General features: G+C 37.3%; 1 protein-coding gene across 1 annotated transcript; it reads right to left on the bottom strand.

Moving 5' to 3' along the window:
- Positions 1–321: 321 nt before the first annotated feature.
- On the bottom strand, positions 322–1,847 carry LOC109244059. Its single transcript, XM_019411089.1, has 4 exons — positions 1,158–1,847; positions 788–1,090; positions 572–700; positions 322–513 (listed from the first exon to the last, which is right to left on the bottom strand). The coding sequence occupies exons 1-4, from the start codon at positions 1,845–1,847 to the stop codon at positions 322–324; spliced, it is 1,314 nt and encodes a 437-aa protein (XP_019266634.1).
- Between the last annotated feature and the right edge of the window lie 14,792 nt (positions 1,848–16,639).

Below are 16,639 nucleotides of genomic sequence, written 5' to 3'. Positions count from 1 at the left end.
GCACAAATAAAGCAAAACAATAACAAGGGTGGACAAGAAACTCCCTGAAAGGCCAAAGGCCGAAGCAATAGCAACTCACGGGGTACTCAAACTTTCCCCGGGCATGATCCTTTGTGTTGGCACCCCACACTTAGTTCTCGCCATCTAACTTACTTTTGCACTCTTCCAATGGCTTTGCTTCACATGCTTATAATCCTACAAAACAAAAACAAACACTACGACAATAATAAGATAAAAATAAAAATAAAAGAAAGCAGTAAAGATGGGTTGCCTCCCAACAAGCGCCCGATTTAACGTCGCGACACGACACTGCTACTCTGCTCAGGCTAGGTGCTTTCTCCTCTTCTTTCTCCCATCAAGTATAGCCTTTTTACACGCTCTCAGAAGGTCTCCTCTTTCATCTCTGGCTCTTTTCTCAATCATCCTTACACACCCAGCTTGCAACACCACCTTTTCCAACTCAATTGTCCCATCCAAATCACTACAATTCATATAAGGACTCTGCTCTCTCCCCTTCAGTTCTACCACAGTAATCATGCACAAGTCCTCATAATGCCTAGGGATCAAGTGCCTTGTACACATTAAAAGTGATTTCCTCATCGACAACTCTCATCTTCAACTTCCCTTCCCTAACATCAATAAGCGCTCCACCAGTAGCTAAAAATGGTCGCCCCAAAATAATGGGTACTTCCTCATCTGCCTCGTAATCAAGAACAATAAAATCAACAGGAAGAATAAACTTTCCCACTCGAACTAACACATCATCAATAATTCCTTCTAGAGTAACTAGTGACTTATCATCCAACTGTAAAGTGATTGTAGCAGGTCTAAGCACCCCCAATCCGAGTTGCTTGAACAACGAGGATGGCATCAAATTTATACCAGCCCCTAAATCACACAGGGCTCTACTAACTTCTTGTTTTCCAAGAGATAGAGGAATTGTGAAACACCCAGGATCCTTCAACTTAGGAGGAAGCTTACTCTGAAATCTAGCACTGCACTCTTTAGTAAGTGCAACTGTTTCAAACTCTGTATGTCTTCGCTTGTTTGCCACAATATCTCTGAGATACCTTGTATACTTTGGCACTTCCTGCAAAATTTCCACCAAAGGCAAATTCACACGCACTTGGCTCAAAATATCTAAGAATTTCTTGTACATAGTCATCATATTTTTGCTTTTGCAGCCTTTGTGGAAACGGAGGTGGTGGCCTTGTCATATTTATTGGCTCTGATCCTTTATTTTCTTTCTCATTCTCCTCAACTGGCTTAAGAATTAATTTTCCTTCAGGACTCGTTGTATACTTCTTTTTCTCTGAAACTTCTTCTAATTCTCTTCCATTTCTCAAGGTAACGCCATTGACTTGAGCCTTAGGATTATGCTCAATATAACTCGAGAGAGCTCCAGCAGGTCTAGTATTCTGATTGTTAGCCATTTGCCCAAACTGTCTCTCTAGATTTCTGAACTCTGTGCGTAATTGTTGATTCTCAGCCCTGAATTGTTGATTCTCAGTCATAACTTTCTGATTGTCTATCAAATGCCTTTTCATCACGTCAGTCAAACTCTCTTCTGCTTGCTGTGGAGGTTGAGGTGGATGATTGTAATTCGCTTGAGGCCTGATCTTCTGATTTCCACCCCAAGAGAAGTTAGGATGATTCCTCCAGTTCGGATTGTATGTTTTACCATATTGAGCATGTTGATTCATCGGCCCGCTAGCTTGTTGCCCCATGTAGTAGATGGATTCAGGATTCACGGGACATATGTCACTTGTGTGACCTTCACTACATAACTCGCAGCAAGTAGACATCTGTTGCACGTGTTGCATCTGTTGTGCGGGGTGCATTGTCATTTTATTTATCTAATTTGCTAGTCTCGCTATTTCTGCCCTCATTGCTGAGAAATCATCAAGCTCGACCACATATGTTGCCTTTTGTTTAAGTACTCTTCGTGGTTCCCCATATCCTTGCCAACTATTATCATTAGCAGTGAAATTATTTAGCAGGATCTGGATCTCACTATAAGATCTTGCCATGCAACTACCCCCACATGCTAAGTCAAGATTCATCTTTGATGCCTCGTCCAACCCATCAACGAAAGCGTGACCCAACACCTCATCAGTCTGACAATGGTGTGGGCAGTCTTTGAGTAGCTTCTTGTATCTTTCCCAAGCTTGTCGAAGAGTCTCACCATCTCGTTGTTGAAACCCCAGAATCTGGCTCCTCAGTGACTTTGTCTTCTTTGTGGGAAAAAACTTGATTAAGAATTTCCTTGCTAGATCATCCCAATTGTGGATTGAGTTCGCGGTCTCCTTTTGTAACCATTCCTTAGCTTCCCCCATAAGTGAAAAAGGAAACAGTGTCAGCCTGAAATAGTCCTTGGAAGCGTTCGGATAATTGTAAGTGCTTGTAATTTCCAGGAAGTTCTGAATGTGCCTCTGCGGGTCTTCATGAGATAGACCCACATATTGCCATATGGATTGAATCAGTTGTACCATGTACTGTTTGAGTTCAAAGTGACCCGTGATATCAGGCTTCACAATTGCCTGAGTCATATTAGCCAGATTGGGCCTTGCAGCCTCTATCACCGGACGCTCTTCATTACCTGCCATCTCTATTGTTTGTGGTTGAACTACGATGTCCAACCCTCTTTCAATTCTAGTTCTAGCTTCGACTTCCCTCCTCACTATAAGAAGTGTTCGTTCGATTTCAGGATCAAGAGGAAGAAGATTGTTTGCGCTTCTACTCCTCCGCATTCAAGAGAAGAGCATGCGTTATCACAAATAAAGCAAACTAACAACTAAACTTGAACAAATAACGAATAGCAACTTAACTCAAATAAACAATCAATAACTAAGTCCCCGGCAACAACGCCAAAAACTTGTTGGTTCCCCAAGTAAACGCAAGTATACGTGGCCGTCAAGTAATAAAGTGACTCGAAAGTCGGATGTCGAACCCACAGAGACTTAGATCAATTGTTAACTAAGCAAACTAAAATCAATTAATTGTCCAAGATATTTAAGAGTGATGTTTTTCTATTAATCTACTATTGCGGAAATTAAACAAGTAACAACTAAATTATCAAGAATGTAATTGTGTATGATGAGATTTTACTTCAGAGGAGATGAAAATTCCAGGGTTGTGGTTGGTTTGTCAATCTTATTAAGTTCAATAATCACGCTCGTTAATCCAGATTATCTATGATTGTTAATAAACCGGATCGTTTATATGAATAGCATGTTCCCACAATACTACTTGCATGCCCACAATATATCAACCCTATATTCCTATGGTATTGAGTCCATCATGAATGTATATAATACGATATTTAATTAAGCAAGACTGTTAAGTATATTCCTATCCTAATTGCGAAATCTTTCCCCGAGCCACGGTTCAGAAACAAGCTCTCTCTAAATCTACTCTAATCTAAACACGGCTTTTCCAAGCATAGCATAGATAGTAGGGTGAATTGGTAGCTACAACAATTCACAAGTTAAAACTAGAATTAAAGAAACAACCACAAGATGATAATCCGAATTAACAAAGATGTAATTAATAAATGTTAATAATCATGTCAACCACAACCCTAGAAACTAGAGTGCGTAGCCACTCATGTTCGTAGTAATAATTTTCCAAGTATTTTGCATAAATAAAGTACAAAGAAAAGATAAAGGAATGAAGAACTCTATGATTTTCTCCTCCGAAAGTTGTTCCACGTGATGTTCTTGCCTCCCGTCGCAGAACTCCCCCTAAAAATGGTGTTTAATGACTATTTATATGTGTAGGGAAAAGACCTAACCGAAATAACCAAGTCCAAAATTAAATAGGAGATAAAATAGGATTTAAAAATCCGGAACACGCTCGCTATAGACCTCGCGGCGCGACCTCTATAGCGCGCTCCACCTCGCTTTAACCCTTGCGTCGCCAGCTCCATCGCGAGGTATATTTCTCGCGCCGCATGCTCTATAACGAGATAGATTGCTCGCGTCGCCCACTCTGTTACGTTCAAAATGGCTTGCTACGCCAGCTTTTTCATTTCAATTTTGTTGCCAACTTTTCATTCCAGTTCTCGTTTCTTTGGTTTTCTTCTTTCTCATTTATTCTTTCTTCATCAACAATTCCCTTCTTTTTCAATTTGTTCTCTTGTCTTCTTTTGGTTGGTCTTTTCGATGTAGTCATAATGTCTCTTAGCCCTCAATATATCATTATACTGAGATAGTACAATGTAGTTGACCAAAGTGTTGCCTAACATGAATCCAGATGACAGATAATGTGTATGAGCCCATTATAATATTATTTTAGAGCATGAATTACAAATTCAATATTTACTTTGCTCCAATATCATCTCCAATATACCTACACATAAAATAAACTCAATTAAGCACAAATATAATATAGTTAGCATTATAGCACCTAAAATGTAAGGTAAGTAATGCACTAAAAATATGGAATTATAGCCAAACATCAGAGATCGCTACTGACTCTGGCGTAGAGATTGCTATTTTACTAAGTAGAGGTTCAATGCAGAGAACACCTTCATTATGGATAATAGTCTCCCTTCAACTGGTAAACTCTATTGTTTTAATATTAAAATGAGTGGGAGAATGTTGGTGTTAGTGCATTTTAATATTAAAGTGCATCTTGTGAGATAGAGGTTATAAATTGGCAAGAAAGTGATCATTATTTTGGTGTAACTCTTGAAACTACTAATGCCATGATCTACCACTAATTACCCACTAAAGATTAAAATATAACCACCAACCATGTTCTACAATTTTATTTTTCCACTACTTTGTTATTTATTTTATGGAAGAGATTTTACACCTATAAATAGTGGCGTTTCTTCCTTGTGTTGTAGATGGGAAAAATATTATTGTAGTGTGCATGCAAAAAATGAAATTGGTGTAGTGAAAAAGAGAGTTAAGAGAAGGAGAAAAATCTAAGTCTCCAACTTATTATCTACAAAATATAATATTATTTTTGTTGTAGGAAGGTGTTCATTTTGATGGAGCGTTGGACTCAACAACTTGTCTAGAGTTTGTTCGAGTCATACGACGTTGTCGAGTTGTTGTATCCTAAAGGGGACAAGTCAAGAGTATTACTGCTGGACCTGTGAAGATACTACAGCAGTGGGCTTGAATCTCCTTAAAGAGAGCGATTTATTAATTTTCAGCCGAAAGAATATTTATTAATTTTTCTTCATTTTATTTTTCAATTATAATTTCTTGTAATTTCACCAACAATACTTAATTTTGTTCGTGGCCGAATTATGACGCTTGCATTTGAGGAATTACTGGAATATTGGAAAGTGTATTTAGAGATTTGAATGGGAAACCTAGGGAGTGGTCTCAACCTAGTATTTATAAAGTAGACGCAAATCCTTTATTTGGTACGAAAAGGGTTGGTTACTTGTGCCTTATCAAATAAACCAAAAAAAAAATATTCAAAAAAAAAAAAGAGAAGTAAATTATAGTAATACCTAAAGGATTATCACAAATTAGTCGAAATAAATAATGAATCAATCAATAAACTAAGCTTTAATACTTCTTCCTGTCCCAAATATTTGACTTTTAATTAAATTAAATTCATTTCAAATATCTAGTGGTTTTTTAAGTTATCACCTTTTCAAATGTACAATTACTATGCTCTAATTAGTAGAGTGTTAAATGAATGAATCAGATTAAAATAAATTAAGTTTTTTTTAGACAAATACTCTTGTGATTAAGGTTATTAAATAAATTTATTAAAGGGTGTGTACAAACATAAAATATAGATAATATGGATCTAATTGTTTAGTATAAAAAACGTAAAAAATAAATAAATTGATTCTAACTCATTGTCATAAACTGTTAAATGTGTTCCAATTACCAAGACAAAGATGAACTCATGTATCTACTCAGGTTTATAAATTATAAATTACCTCTCTCTGGTAAGCTATATTGATCATATAACATGGCCTTTTGTTAGTGACCCATTTTGTAGGATTTAGAATTAAAACATTTTAGAAATGATTTCCTTAATAATATAATCTTGCCATGTGGCTGTTGTACTTTTCACAACTTAGGTGTGATTTTAGTGTTCTACCAAGATGGTGTAATTAGAATAATTTACTTAAATAGTCGTTAGCCAATCACGAAAATAGTCGATGAATATATAATATATGTATAAATCATGTGTAATATGTGTATAATCATGTATAACCAGTTATATGCATATTGGCTCTTACCTCTTAACCGGATTCCTTCCCCTCTCCCCTCGCCATTTCCCTGCCAAATTTGTCCCTTACCAGCCACCGCCATTGTCCTCAATGCAGGGGCGACTCAATAAAATCGAAGGCCTAAAGCCAAAACTTAAGAAGATGTGAGGAAATAACATTAGTAATGTGATAACCGTTGAACACATAGACACGATTAGTTTAGATAACCAAGAAAAAATTATATGATTTTTGACAAATTTTCTTTCAAGTTTTTAAGTTTCTTTTAAGTATTCCATACTATAGCATTGTCTAATATTTTAAAATTTTGAGTTAAATTATTTAAATATTTATGTTATTAATAAAATATTTGATAACTAGAACCAATGTAGTGTATTAAAACAAAATGTTAATGTTTTTTTAATACAAAAACTTTTTACTAATATAAATAATTATAACAAATAGAAAAAAAAATTGGGGGCCTAAAGCAGAAGCTTTAGTGGCCTTACCCTAGAGCCACCCAGGCCCGATAGTGGGCCGAATTTGGCTCCTCCCACCACCATTATCAATTCGCCCCCCGCCGCTATTGCCCTCAATAGTGGGTCAAATTTGGCTCCTCCCGCCGTTGTTATCAATTTGTTGGCCGCCGCCATTATGTCAACAGTGGGACAAATTTGGATCCTCCCACCGCCGCCATCAATTCGCCGTCCGCCTCCATTGGCCTCAACAGTGGGCCACATTTGGCTCCTCCCACCAACGTTATCAATTTGCCGACCGCCGCCATTGCCCTCAAATGTGAGCCAAATTTGGCTCCTCCCACCTCTGCCATCAATTAGTCGATCGTCATCATTGTCCTTAATAGAGGGCCAAATTTGGCTCCTCCCACCGCTACTATCAATTTGCTGCCGCTGCCATTGCCCTCAATAGTCGGCAAAATTTGGCTCCTCCCACCGCTGTCATAAATTTGTCGGCCGCTATCATTCCCCTCAATAGTGGGCCAAATTTGACTCCTCCCACCGCCGCCATCAAGTATTCGACAACCGCATCTCCTAGTGCGTTGGTTTATTTTCTTCTTTTTTTTGGTTCTATTCAAGGATTTTTTTTTTTATATTCAATTTCTTTCTTGATTTCAATTTCACAATTTCTAGCTTAATTTTCCTCAAATTGTGTTTTTTCTTCTTCTTTTTAGTCTTCTTAATAAAAAAAACCTTTTCTACTTAATCAAATTAATAATCAAGCATAATTGTTGCAACAGTAATCCAACCTCGACAATTCTTAGCCCTCACTTATTTTTCTCATTAACCGGAATTAATCAGCATAAAAGCGAGATTCATGTATCATCACTCTGAAACAAATATCAAAAAAAGAAAAGTCAAAATGAGACGGTTAATTTTTACAGTTACACAATCCTCCTCTATAGCCGTAGCCAAATCCAAAGATCTATAAGAACAAATTACTGAATTAAACAGAAGAAAAAATAAATATGAATTCAAAGAATTTCGAATTATTAATTTATGGGAGGAACTAGGTTGTGGGATTTTTTATTTTTTATTTTTGGTTAAAATGGATATTTATATAATACTAGTAGCCAAAAATATTACATAGTAATGTCACTGATGGGGTATTGTTGGACCTCAAGCATAGCAATTGTTTTGAGATATAGTGTCCATATTACATGCCACAAAATTCCTAACAACTTCAATTCCTAGGATGTTTGCCCAAAAAACATCATTAGCAAACATCGGAGGATCTGGCAGTAGGCTAGATCTGACCAAAGAAATTGTCTTCGCTGCTTTCTTTGCCATTGAATCTGCCACCCTATTCTGCTCCCTGTAAGTGTGCTTCACCACGACTCTGCCCATCCTGTGTATTAATAACCTGCATTCACAAATCATAGGATCATATGTTAGGTTACCTGTAATTAGCATTTGTATGATTTTGCTCGAGTCGGTGTTGATGTCCAATGGGACCCAATTGTTTTGTTCAGCAAGTTGCAGTCCTTTTAGGAGAGCCTTCAATTCAGCCAAAGTGTTTGTTGTATGTGGTAGTTGAACTACTCCTCTATTTTAAAATAAAGGACTTGGAACCGGATTGTGGTATGTAGGTGCGCGAATAATATAGGAATTGAGCACAGTTTCCAATGTGAGAGGAATTCGCCCCATATTCTCCATAAACCCCATTATCCAATCCCTACTATGATTTCTGAATACACCACCTATTCCTCTTATGCCTGGGTTGCCCTTAGCTGCTTTATCCGTATTTAGCTTATAGAAACCTCTTCTGGGTGGCTCCCATTTGGCAGTGATTTTGTGAGCTATTTTGGTGGAAGTATTTTTTACCAACACAAAATATTCAGTAGCTTTAGAGATGGTGTTAGCAATGTTGATACTATCTTTTTTGTTATTGAACAGGTTGTGATTTCTGCATAGCCAAATATGCCAGAAACAGAAAGGGAGGATGTTTTCCTAAAGAATGTGGCCATTGAAAGGTTATTTCCTAAGTGTATTCCAAGTGGTGGGCCATTGTTGGGGTGAAATGATGGGGTTCTGTTGCATGCTCTCATTGAGTGCTCTGGAACGTAATTCTTGCCAGAACTGGACTGCATTTATGCAATCAAAGAAGATATGGTCAATTGTTTCGTCATAATTGTGGCAGAAACAGCATTGTGGGTTACAGTTGACCCAAATTCTGTGAAGGTGGCCCCTAGTAGGTAACTCTGGATTGCATATTATCAATTATGAACTGAAAATCTGCACTAGTGGCTTTCTTATGGAAGATGGAAAAACCGAGGTATTTACCAAATGAGGTGATAGGTTGGATTGGCAGAGCATTGGTGAGGTTTTCCATGGTATCCTGGGATGTGTTGGAGGAGAAGAGCACTCATGACTTAGTAAGATTGATTTTTTGGCCTTAGCACTCATTGAAAGACCGCAGGATTGAGTATACGGAGGTGCAGTTCCTGTTGCTTGCTTTGGAAAACATGGTGAGATCATCAGCAAAGAAGAGATGTGAGATTTTAGGACCAGACATGCTGATACTTATGGCTTGACATTGATTGTCTAGAACTACCTTATCTATTGACCTGGATAGCCTCTCCATACACATTATGAAAAGGTAAGGAAATATTGGGTCCCCTTGTCTGATAACTCTAGAGGGCTTGAAGGCTTCAGTCTTCCCCCCATTAACAAGAATTGAAATGCCGAAAGAGCTAATGCAAGACATAATGAGCTTGGTGTACCACTCCAGCCTGTCAAAGGCTTTTTCCAGATCAATTTTGAGGATCATGTTGCCCTGTTTCCCTTTTATTTTCCTAAAATGAGTGATGTACTCTTGCACAATGATAGCATTGTTAGAAGCTCTTCTATTAGAAAGGAAATTGGACTGGCTAGGCCCTATGATATCAGGCAGCATTGGCTTGATTCTGTTTACAATGATCTTGGTGATGGACTTGTAGATTGTTTTACAAAGTCAATTGGTTTGAAGTTTTCAGCATTGAGGCTTGGGGGCATTTAGGGATGAGGCAGAGCAGAGTTTGGTTCATGGTCTCATCCATGGAGTTAGTAGAGAAGCATTTTTTGCAGAAGTCAGAGACAGAGTTGCCCACAATGCTCCAGTAATTTTGGTAGAAGAAGGGGTGGAGGCCATCTGGACCAGGAGCCTTAAAAGGCTTGAGGGAGAAGATAGCCATTTTGATTTCCCCTATCTCAAGGGGCACATCCAGTCTGTCTCTTTGGGAGTCAGAAATGGTATGAGACATTGTTAGATGACTGGTGGTGGAAATGGGGGCTTGAGAGTGGGAGGAGATATAGAGGTTGGTGAAAAAGCTCTTTATGGATGTTTGGATGTCTTGTTAGTCATAGAGCCAGTTCCCACTCTCATCATTGAGAGAGAGGATTCTGTTTCTTCTTCTTCTTCTTCTTCTATTGAGAGTGGAAGTGTGGAAGAATTTGGTGTTGGCATCCCCTTCATGAAGCCAGTTAACCATAAATTTGAGCTTCCAGAAGTCCTCTTCATTTCTAAGGGTTGAGTCAAGCTCACTAATAAGACTGTTTTCTAGGTTTAACAAGTAGGTGTTGAGTTGGTAGTTGGGGGATCTTTGGTTTACTGCAATTCTTTCTAAGATTCTTCTTTTCTTATGGAAAATGTTGCCAAAGGTATCTCTGTTCCACTGGGTCACAATTCTCTTGAAGGACTTAGTGGAATGGAGAAGGGTTAAATTTGTAGTGAAATCCTCATTGATGATGCTGGGGAAAGTTGGGTGGATAGCCCACGTGGATTCAAACCTAAAGGTCTAGTTAGGTTATTGGAATATTTCCCTTTCAGGATAACTTGGATGGGGTAGTGATCAGAGTGGGTCCTAGGTAGGTGCAACACAGTAGCCTTAGGGTACTATGAGATCCAACTCTCATTGGCAAAACACCTATCTATTCTTTCAAGGATCAGAGAGGTCCTATTGTTGTATCTTTTATTAGACCAAGTTAATTTACACCTTTGTAGCCTAGGTCTAATAGTTTGCATTCATTAATATAATTCCAGAATAGGTTGCTGCGACTAGGGTTTATCAGGTTGCCCCCATATTTATCCCTAGCTTTCAAGACTTCGTTGAATCTCCTCTCATAAACTAGTTTTTTGTGAGAGTTTTGGAGATTGTAATTAAGTTCTCCCAGAGGATTTTCCTATTTGCTAAACTATTACTAGCATAAATAGCAGAGAATAACCAAGGAGTATGGTTAAGGAGTACCTTTACCATGGAATGGATACCTTGAGGGGTGGTGGCCACCTCATCTACACTAACGTTGTCCTCCTTCCACATAATCACATTCCCCTCAGATAAACCAATGGCCGGCGATTGGATAATCAGATCAAACTGAAGCTCATCTCCAGTTTCTTGTGGTCGGCCATTTTAGTCTCCAGCAGAACGAGCATGGCTGGCTTGTGCAACTTGACCATCTCCATACAGTGCCTTTTGAACTCAGCATTGTTCCCACCCCTAAAATTCCATATGATGTAATTCATTAGAGGTGGTTGGTTGTTTGGATGGTGACCTTCCTAAGGGTTCCCCATTCCTTGTGATGCCTTCCTCGGAGGCGATTGGGATTTCCTCTTTAACCTGAGTACCGGAGTCAGATTGAGCATTGGCTCTATGGATCCTTGGGCCTGGTGAGACACTAGGCTCAGTGCACATTTGGTCAATGATCTGAGGCATAGAATCACTAGCACCTCGCTGGTATCCACACTGAATTTGATCGCCCTGACTGAGTCCAGTAAGAGCGAGTATGTTCGAAGGGGGCGTAGGTTGTTCCTTCCGCCTCTGTCGAGTTTTTCCTTTTGAGGAGGTCTAGGGCCTTGCTGATTTCCTTTTTGATGTTTCTGAGTGGTGGGGACGTGCTCTTCTCTGGCGAAGCAGAAGATGATGGCATTTGGTTAATTTAGGGGTTGATGGTCACAAAGATCGGCACCGTTGCTGGGTCCTCCGTTCCCGGGTCTGGGAAGAATGGTAATGACTGAAAGATTTGGGACATTTGATTGTTGAGCATCGGAGGGTCGATGTTTGGTTGCATGTGTCCTTATTCACCATTATCTGCCACAGGGATGGACCAAAGGCAGCTAGGGCTTTATTTAGGTCTTCTACGGTTACCCTTGCCAAGTGAGCCGGATTCTGGACAATCAACGTCATCGGTTGGCTTCCCAAGGTGAAATTGTAGGTTAAGCCCTGGCCCTGCAGTGCCGCCTCCAGCCAGGATGCTGGTAGGTGGCCCGTGGTAGTGATAGTGTGGTCACAAAGGAGGGCGGCACTTGGTTTTTTTCATTTTTGTGTTTTTTGGATTTACTACTTTGAGTAATGGGGGTGATTAACATAAGGGGCTGAGCCACTATTGTGACCTTTGGTGTCAAGTCTCGGTCAGTGGAGGAGGCAGTGTTAATTGTGCCTGGGGAGGGGGATTCTGAATTAATTAGGGATCTTGTGGAGTGGACGGTGAGTGTCTTTTCACCTGAATTGGAGTGTGGTTACGTTCCAGAAGAGGCACTTGAGTGTTCATGGTGACTGTTGAGATTTCTCCATTAGAGGTTATCTCTAAGATAGTGGTAGGGGGACGTAGGCGAGGTAGGGTTGGATTTTTGGGTTGACAGCCTTTTGCTAAGATTTAGATAACTGTGGAAAGAGAAACTCAAAAACACATTAGATTCTTATTACTCTATTAATAACTACTAGTTTTAGTATACGCGCGATGCGCGTGTACCTTGTACGATGCATATAAAATTATAAAAATATAAGCCCTTAAAAATAATTTTTTTAAATATAAGCTCTTGAAAATGACAAATATTGAGCCTATTTGGTAAAAAAAAAAAAGTAGAGGCTAAGCATGAAACAACCAAGATGATTATGAAAATTTAGTGTTCTTTTATATTAGTTTCATATCAAAATAATCGTCTAGATACCATGTATTCTAGACAAGTGAACTACATAAAGAAATAAATTAGTGATGAAAAAATTATGTAGTTAAATAATAATAAAATATTGCTAGTGACAGATCAATATACAAAAGTGATCAGCTACAAGATAAATTTCGTAACTAATTCCTATTTTTAAAGTTAAATTATGCAATAAAATCTCTTAGTAATAATATTAGTTTCTTTTTAACACGAATTTTTATTACTTCTTTTCACAAATTAATTATTACTTTTTTCCAAAAATATTTACTCTTCCTAAAACCTAATGTCGTAGAAAATTTTGAGAAATAAACGAATTTAACAACCAAGCTTTTAAAAAAATACTTTTTATTTTAATTTTAAAAACAATAAATAAATCATATGAAGGGTAAATAAAGAGGCAAATTTGGTCTTTATGATTAAACAAGGACAAAGAACAGTAATATTACACAAAATCGTGAAGTTTTCTTGTTGGAAACTAACGAAAAAATTTCCTCCCACTTTTATGGATTATTTTATTGTCTTAATATTTTGTATCCTTATTAGTAGAAGATATCAAACTCTAAATTACTTAGAAAAAACTTAGTTGATTTAGAACATTTAAATATTTGGAAAGCTTTTTGATTATAGAATTTTATCCGATGTAAAATATATTTTTAAAGTGTAAAAAAGGCGAACGACATTTCGCTAAGGGCCTTCGTGTTTTTAATATAGTATAGATGTGAAAAAGAAACTCATAAATATATTATTACGCTATAAAAATGTAAATTTTGACCTTTTTGGCCAAGAAAAACTTAATTCTAGTGTAATTTTAGTATAACAAGATATTTACATAAAATAGAAGCTCTTGTAATTTAGTAACACAAATAATGAACTCAGACCAAAATATCAAATGTAAATACAAAACATCAATTAATGCAAATGAGCTTGGGATTCTCAACTTTTTCAAAGTGTTTTCTCTATTTAGCTCAGCTTCCTTTTTCTGTACTTCAAATACCAGTCACGATTTTATTGCCGCAAAAAAAAATTACCGAAGAGGGACTAGGCCTTACCTTCATATAAATTTTGGAGTCTGTACGAGCAGGAATCGTGATTTGTAATTTGAAAACTCAGCTTCCTTAATCACACCAACTATTGAACATGTTGTTATCTCAAATAAAGACAATCCAACTAACATATCTTCACAAAAAGAAAAAGAAAAGAAGACCCCAATTAATGCTTCTTTCCTCATTTTATATCTTGAAAATTAAAAACAAAAGAAAAAGAAACACGAGGCTAGCTAGCTAGAAATCTAAATTCATCAGTTGATATCTCACAATGGCAAATAGGGCAATGAAGTTTCTTCTCGAACCATTTTGTAATGCAAACTTTATGAAACATATGTGAACAAGGCATGCACAAAATCTTCCTCTCCTTCCCAAGTTGTTCAAGACAAACCACACAGTCATCATTCGTACGTTCATCTTCATCAATTTCCATTATTCTCTCTATCGACGACGATGTTTCTTCTAATGAAATCTTCCTATCAAGAAAATGATTAACGGTTAAGCTTACACCAACGAACACCTTCAAATTTTGGCGATGCTTGTTAGACACATCATCAACAAGTTTACGTACTATGACTATCATATCATGGATAATTTTGTCACGGTAATTTCGATCAAACTCCTCACCCCAATTCTTGAGATTTCCTTGCATGGCACGGTAGAACATGTCATATGACATGTATAAAAAAGGTGGGAGTTCGAGATCGCGAAGTAAAATAAGAGTTCTTTGTCCTTGGAATTGTGCAGGATATTGATGATCATGGGGTACTGGTCTATAACAATATTTTTCATAAGTACGAAGTTGAAAGTGAAGGTTTAAAAGAGGTAAAGAAGAAGAAGAAGAAATAATATTATTCGTAGTATTATTAATTGGTGATATTATTTGTCGAATTATGAGGTCTGCATCTGAGGAGGGATTGTGGTAATATAAAACAACAGCCTCCATATGATGGGGAACCCTAGGAATTGGTCTTAACCTAGTATTTATAAATAAATAAAATAGAACCAAATCCTAGACCAACTTTGATTAGGAATTTGATAAAGTAAAGGGTTGGTTAATCCTGCCCTAATTAGGAAACAGCCAAAATAAAAATATTTTTAAAAAAAAACAAATAAACCGGAATACCTTTTCCCATTGGAAGAAGGATTAGTTATCACAAATTAGTTGAAATAAACAAAGTAAATTTTAAAAAAAAAAAAGAAATTTTATTTCAGTAATTTAAGATCATGACAATATGTACCCAATCAACTAACATTGTTAGAGACCTCAGAAACATTGGATTGATCCAGGCAAGAGATCGATTAAGCTATTAAATATGTCAAATCATTGCTGTGGCTATAAAAGTATGATATTAAGGTAAAAATAAAGTGTTTCGAAATATGGAAAGTTGATATTATTTTTTAACAAAGTAAAAATAAAAATAAAAATAAACTTTCACATATAAAATGGAACGAGGGTATTAGGGGGTAAAAATCGTGTGGGGTAGCCACTTTTTAAAGTGGTATTTACTTTTTATCCAGCATTTGTAATGCTTAGCAATAATAGTCACTAGTCTATTAAAATTAATATGAAAAGACTGTATTACCCTTTCTTCTATCTCTTTCATGTGTTAGGGAGAAAAACTGTGCCGCCGTCTGTGAGACGGAAGGATTTTCCGGTGGCGACTGCCATGGACTCCGCCGCTGTTTTTTGTGTACTAGGCATGCTAAAAATGTTACTATATGTTATATATATAAACTTAATTTGAGAAACTCTTGAATAAGCACTATGATTGTTCAAAGATTAACGTGCTAGTTTTGTTACTAATTAAACTAGTCGTGATCTTTGATATCGTATGCAATTATGGTGGTAGATGTATTTCGGTTTGTGATTTCTGTGATGTATTTTTGGTTTTCTGCTACGTTATGGATCCTGAACTTACAGTTACAAGTTCAAAAGTTAAGGGCACTTGGCCCTAAACTTCGAGTTCCAAGTTCAAAAGTTGAGGACACTTGGTCCTGAACTTAGAGTTACAAGTTCAAAAGTTAAGGACACTTAGTCCTGAACTTAGACTAACAAGCTCAAAAGTTAAAGACAATAGGTCCTGAACTTACAGTTACAAGTTCAAAAGTTAAGGACAATAGGTAAAGTCCTGAACTTAGACTAACAAGCTCAAAAGTTAAGGACAATAGGTCCTGAACTTAGGCTAAGTAGCCCAAAAGTTAAGGACAATAGGCCCTGAACTTAGACTAACAAGCTCAAAAGTTAAGGACAATAGGTCCTGAACTTGGACTAACAAGCTCAAAAGTTAAGACACTTGGTCCTGAACTTACAGTTACAAATTCAAAAGTTAAGGACACATGGTCCTGAACTTAGACTAACAAGCTCAAAAGTTAAGGACAATAGGTCCTCTTGAACTTAGACCTACAAGTTCAAAATTTAAGGACAAGTAGTCCTTAACTTAGAGTTACAAGCACAGAAATTAAGGACAGGTGGTCCTGAATTTCGAGTTCCAAGTTCAAAAGTTAAGGACATATAGTCCTGAAGTCCTGAAGCTAGAGTTACAAGTTCAAAAGTTACGGAACTTGGTCCTGAACTTTATGAGCAGAAGGGTGTTTTCGTCCGGGCAGGTAAAGTTTATTAAAGCAGTGGCTAAAGACTAAAGACATTCTAAATAGTGGCTTAAAAGTAAATACATGTGTTATTAGTGGCTAACCGTGCACTTCCCCCTATTAGGGGTGGCAATTTGAGCTCAAACCCATCCAACCCGCCCAACTCGCCTAGAGATTAATGGGTTGGGGTACAAACATTTTAGCTCATGGATCTATTTGGGCTGAGCCCAAGTTAACTCGCTATTTTTGTATAGCCCATTCTTACCCATTAAGCAGCCCAAATACAACCCATAAAACTCACCCAAAACAAAGGGATCTCAACCCAAACTTATCTAGAAATTTACTTAGTTGCCCCAATTTTACTTTCTTTTTTTTGTATTTT

The sequence above is a fragment of the Nicotiana attenuata genome, unplaced genomic scaffold (assembly GCF_001879085.1).
Source record: "Nicotiana attenuata strain UT unplaced genomic scaffold, NIATTr2, whole genome shotgun sequence".
Taxonomy (NCBI): domain Eukaryota; kingdom Viridiplantae; phylum Streptophyta; class Magnoliopsida; order Solanales; family Solanaceae; genus Nicotiana; species Nicotiana attenuata.
The sequence above is the reverse complement of the archived record's forward strand: the minus strand, read 5'-3'. Positions and strand labels throughout refer to the sequence as shown.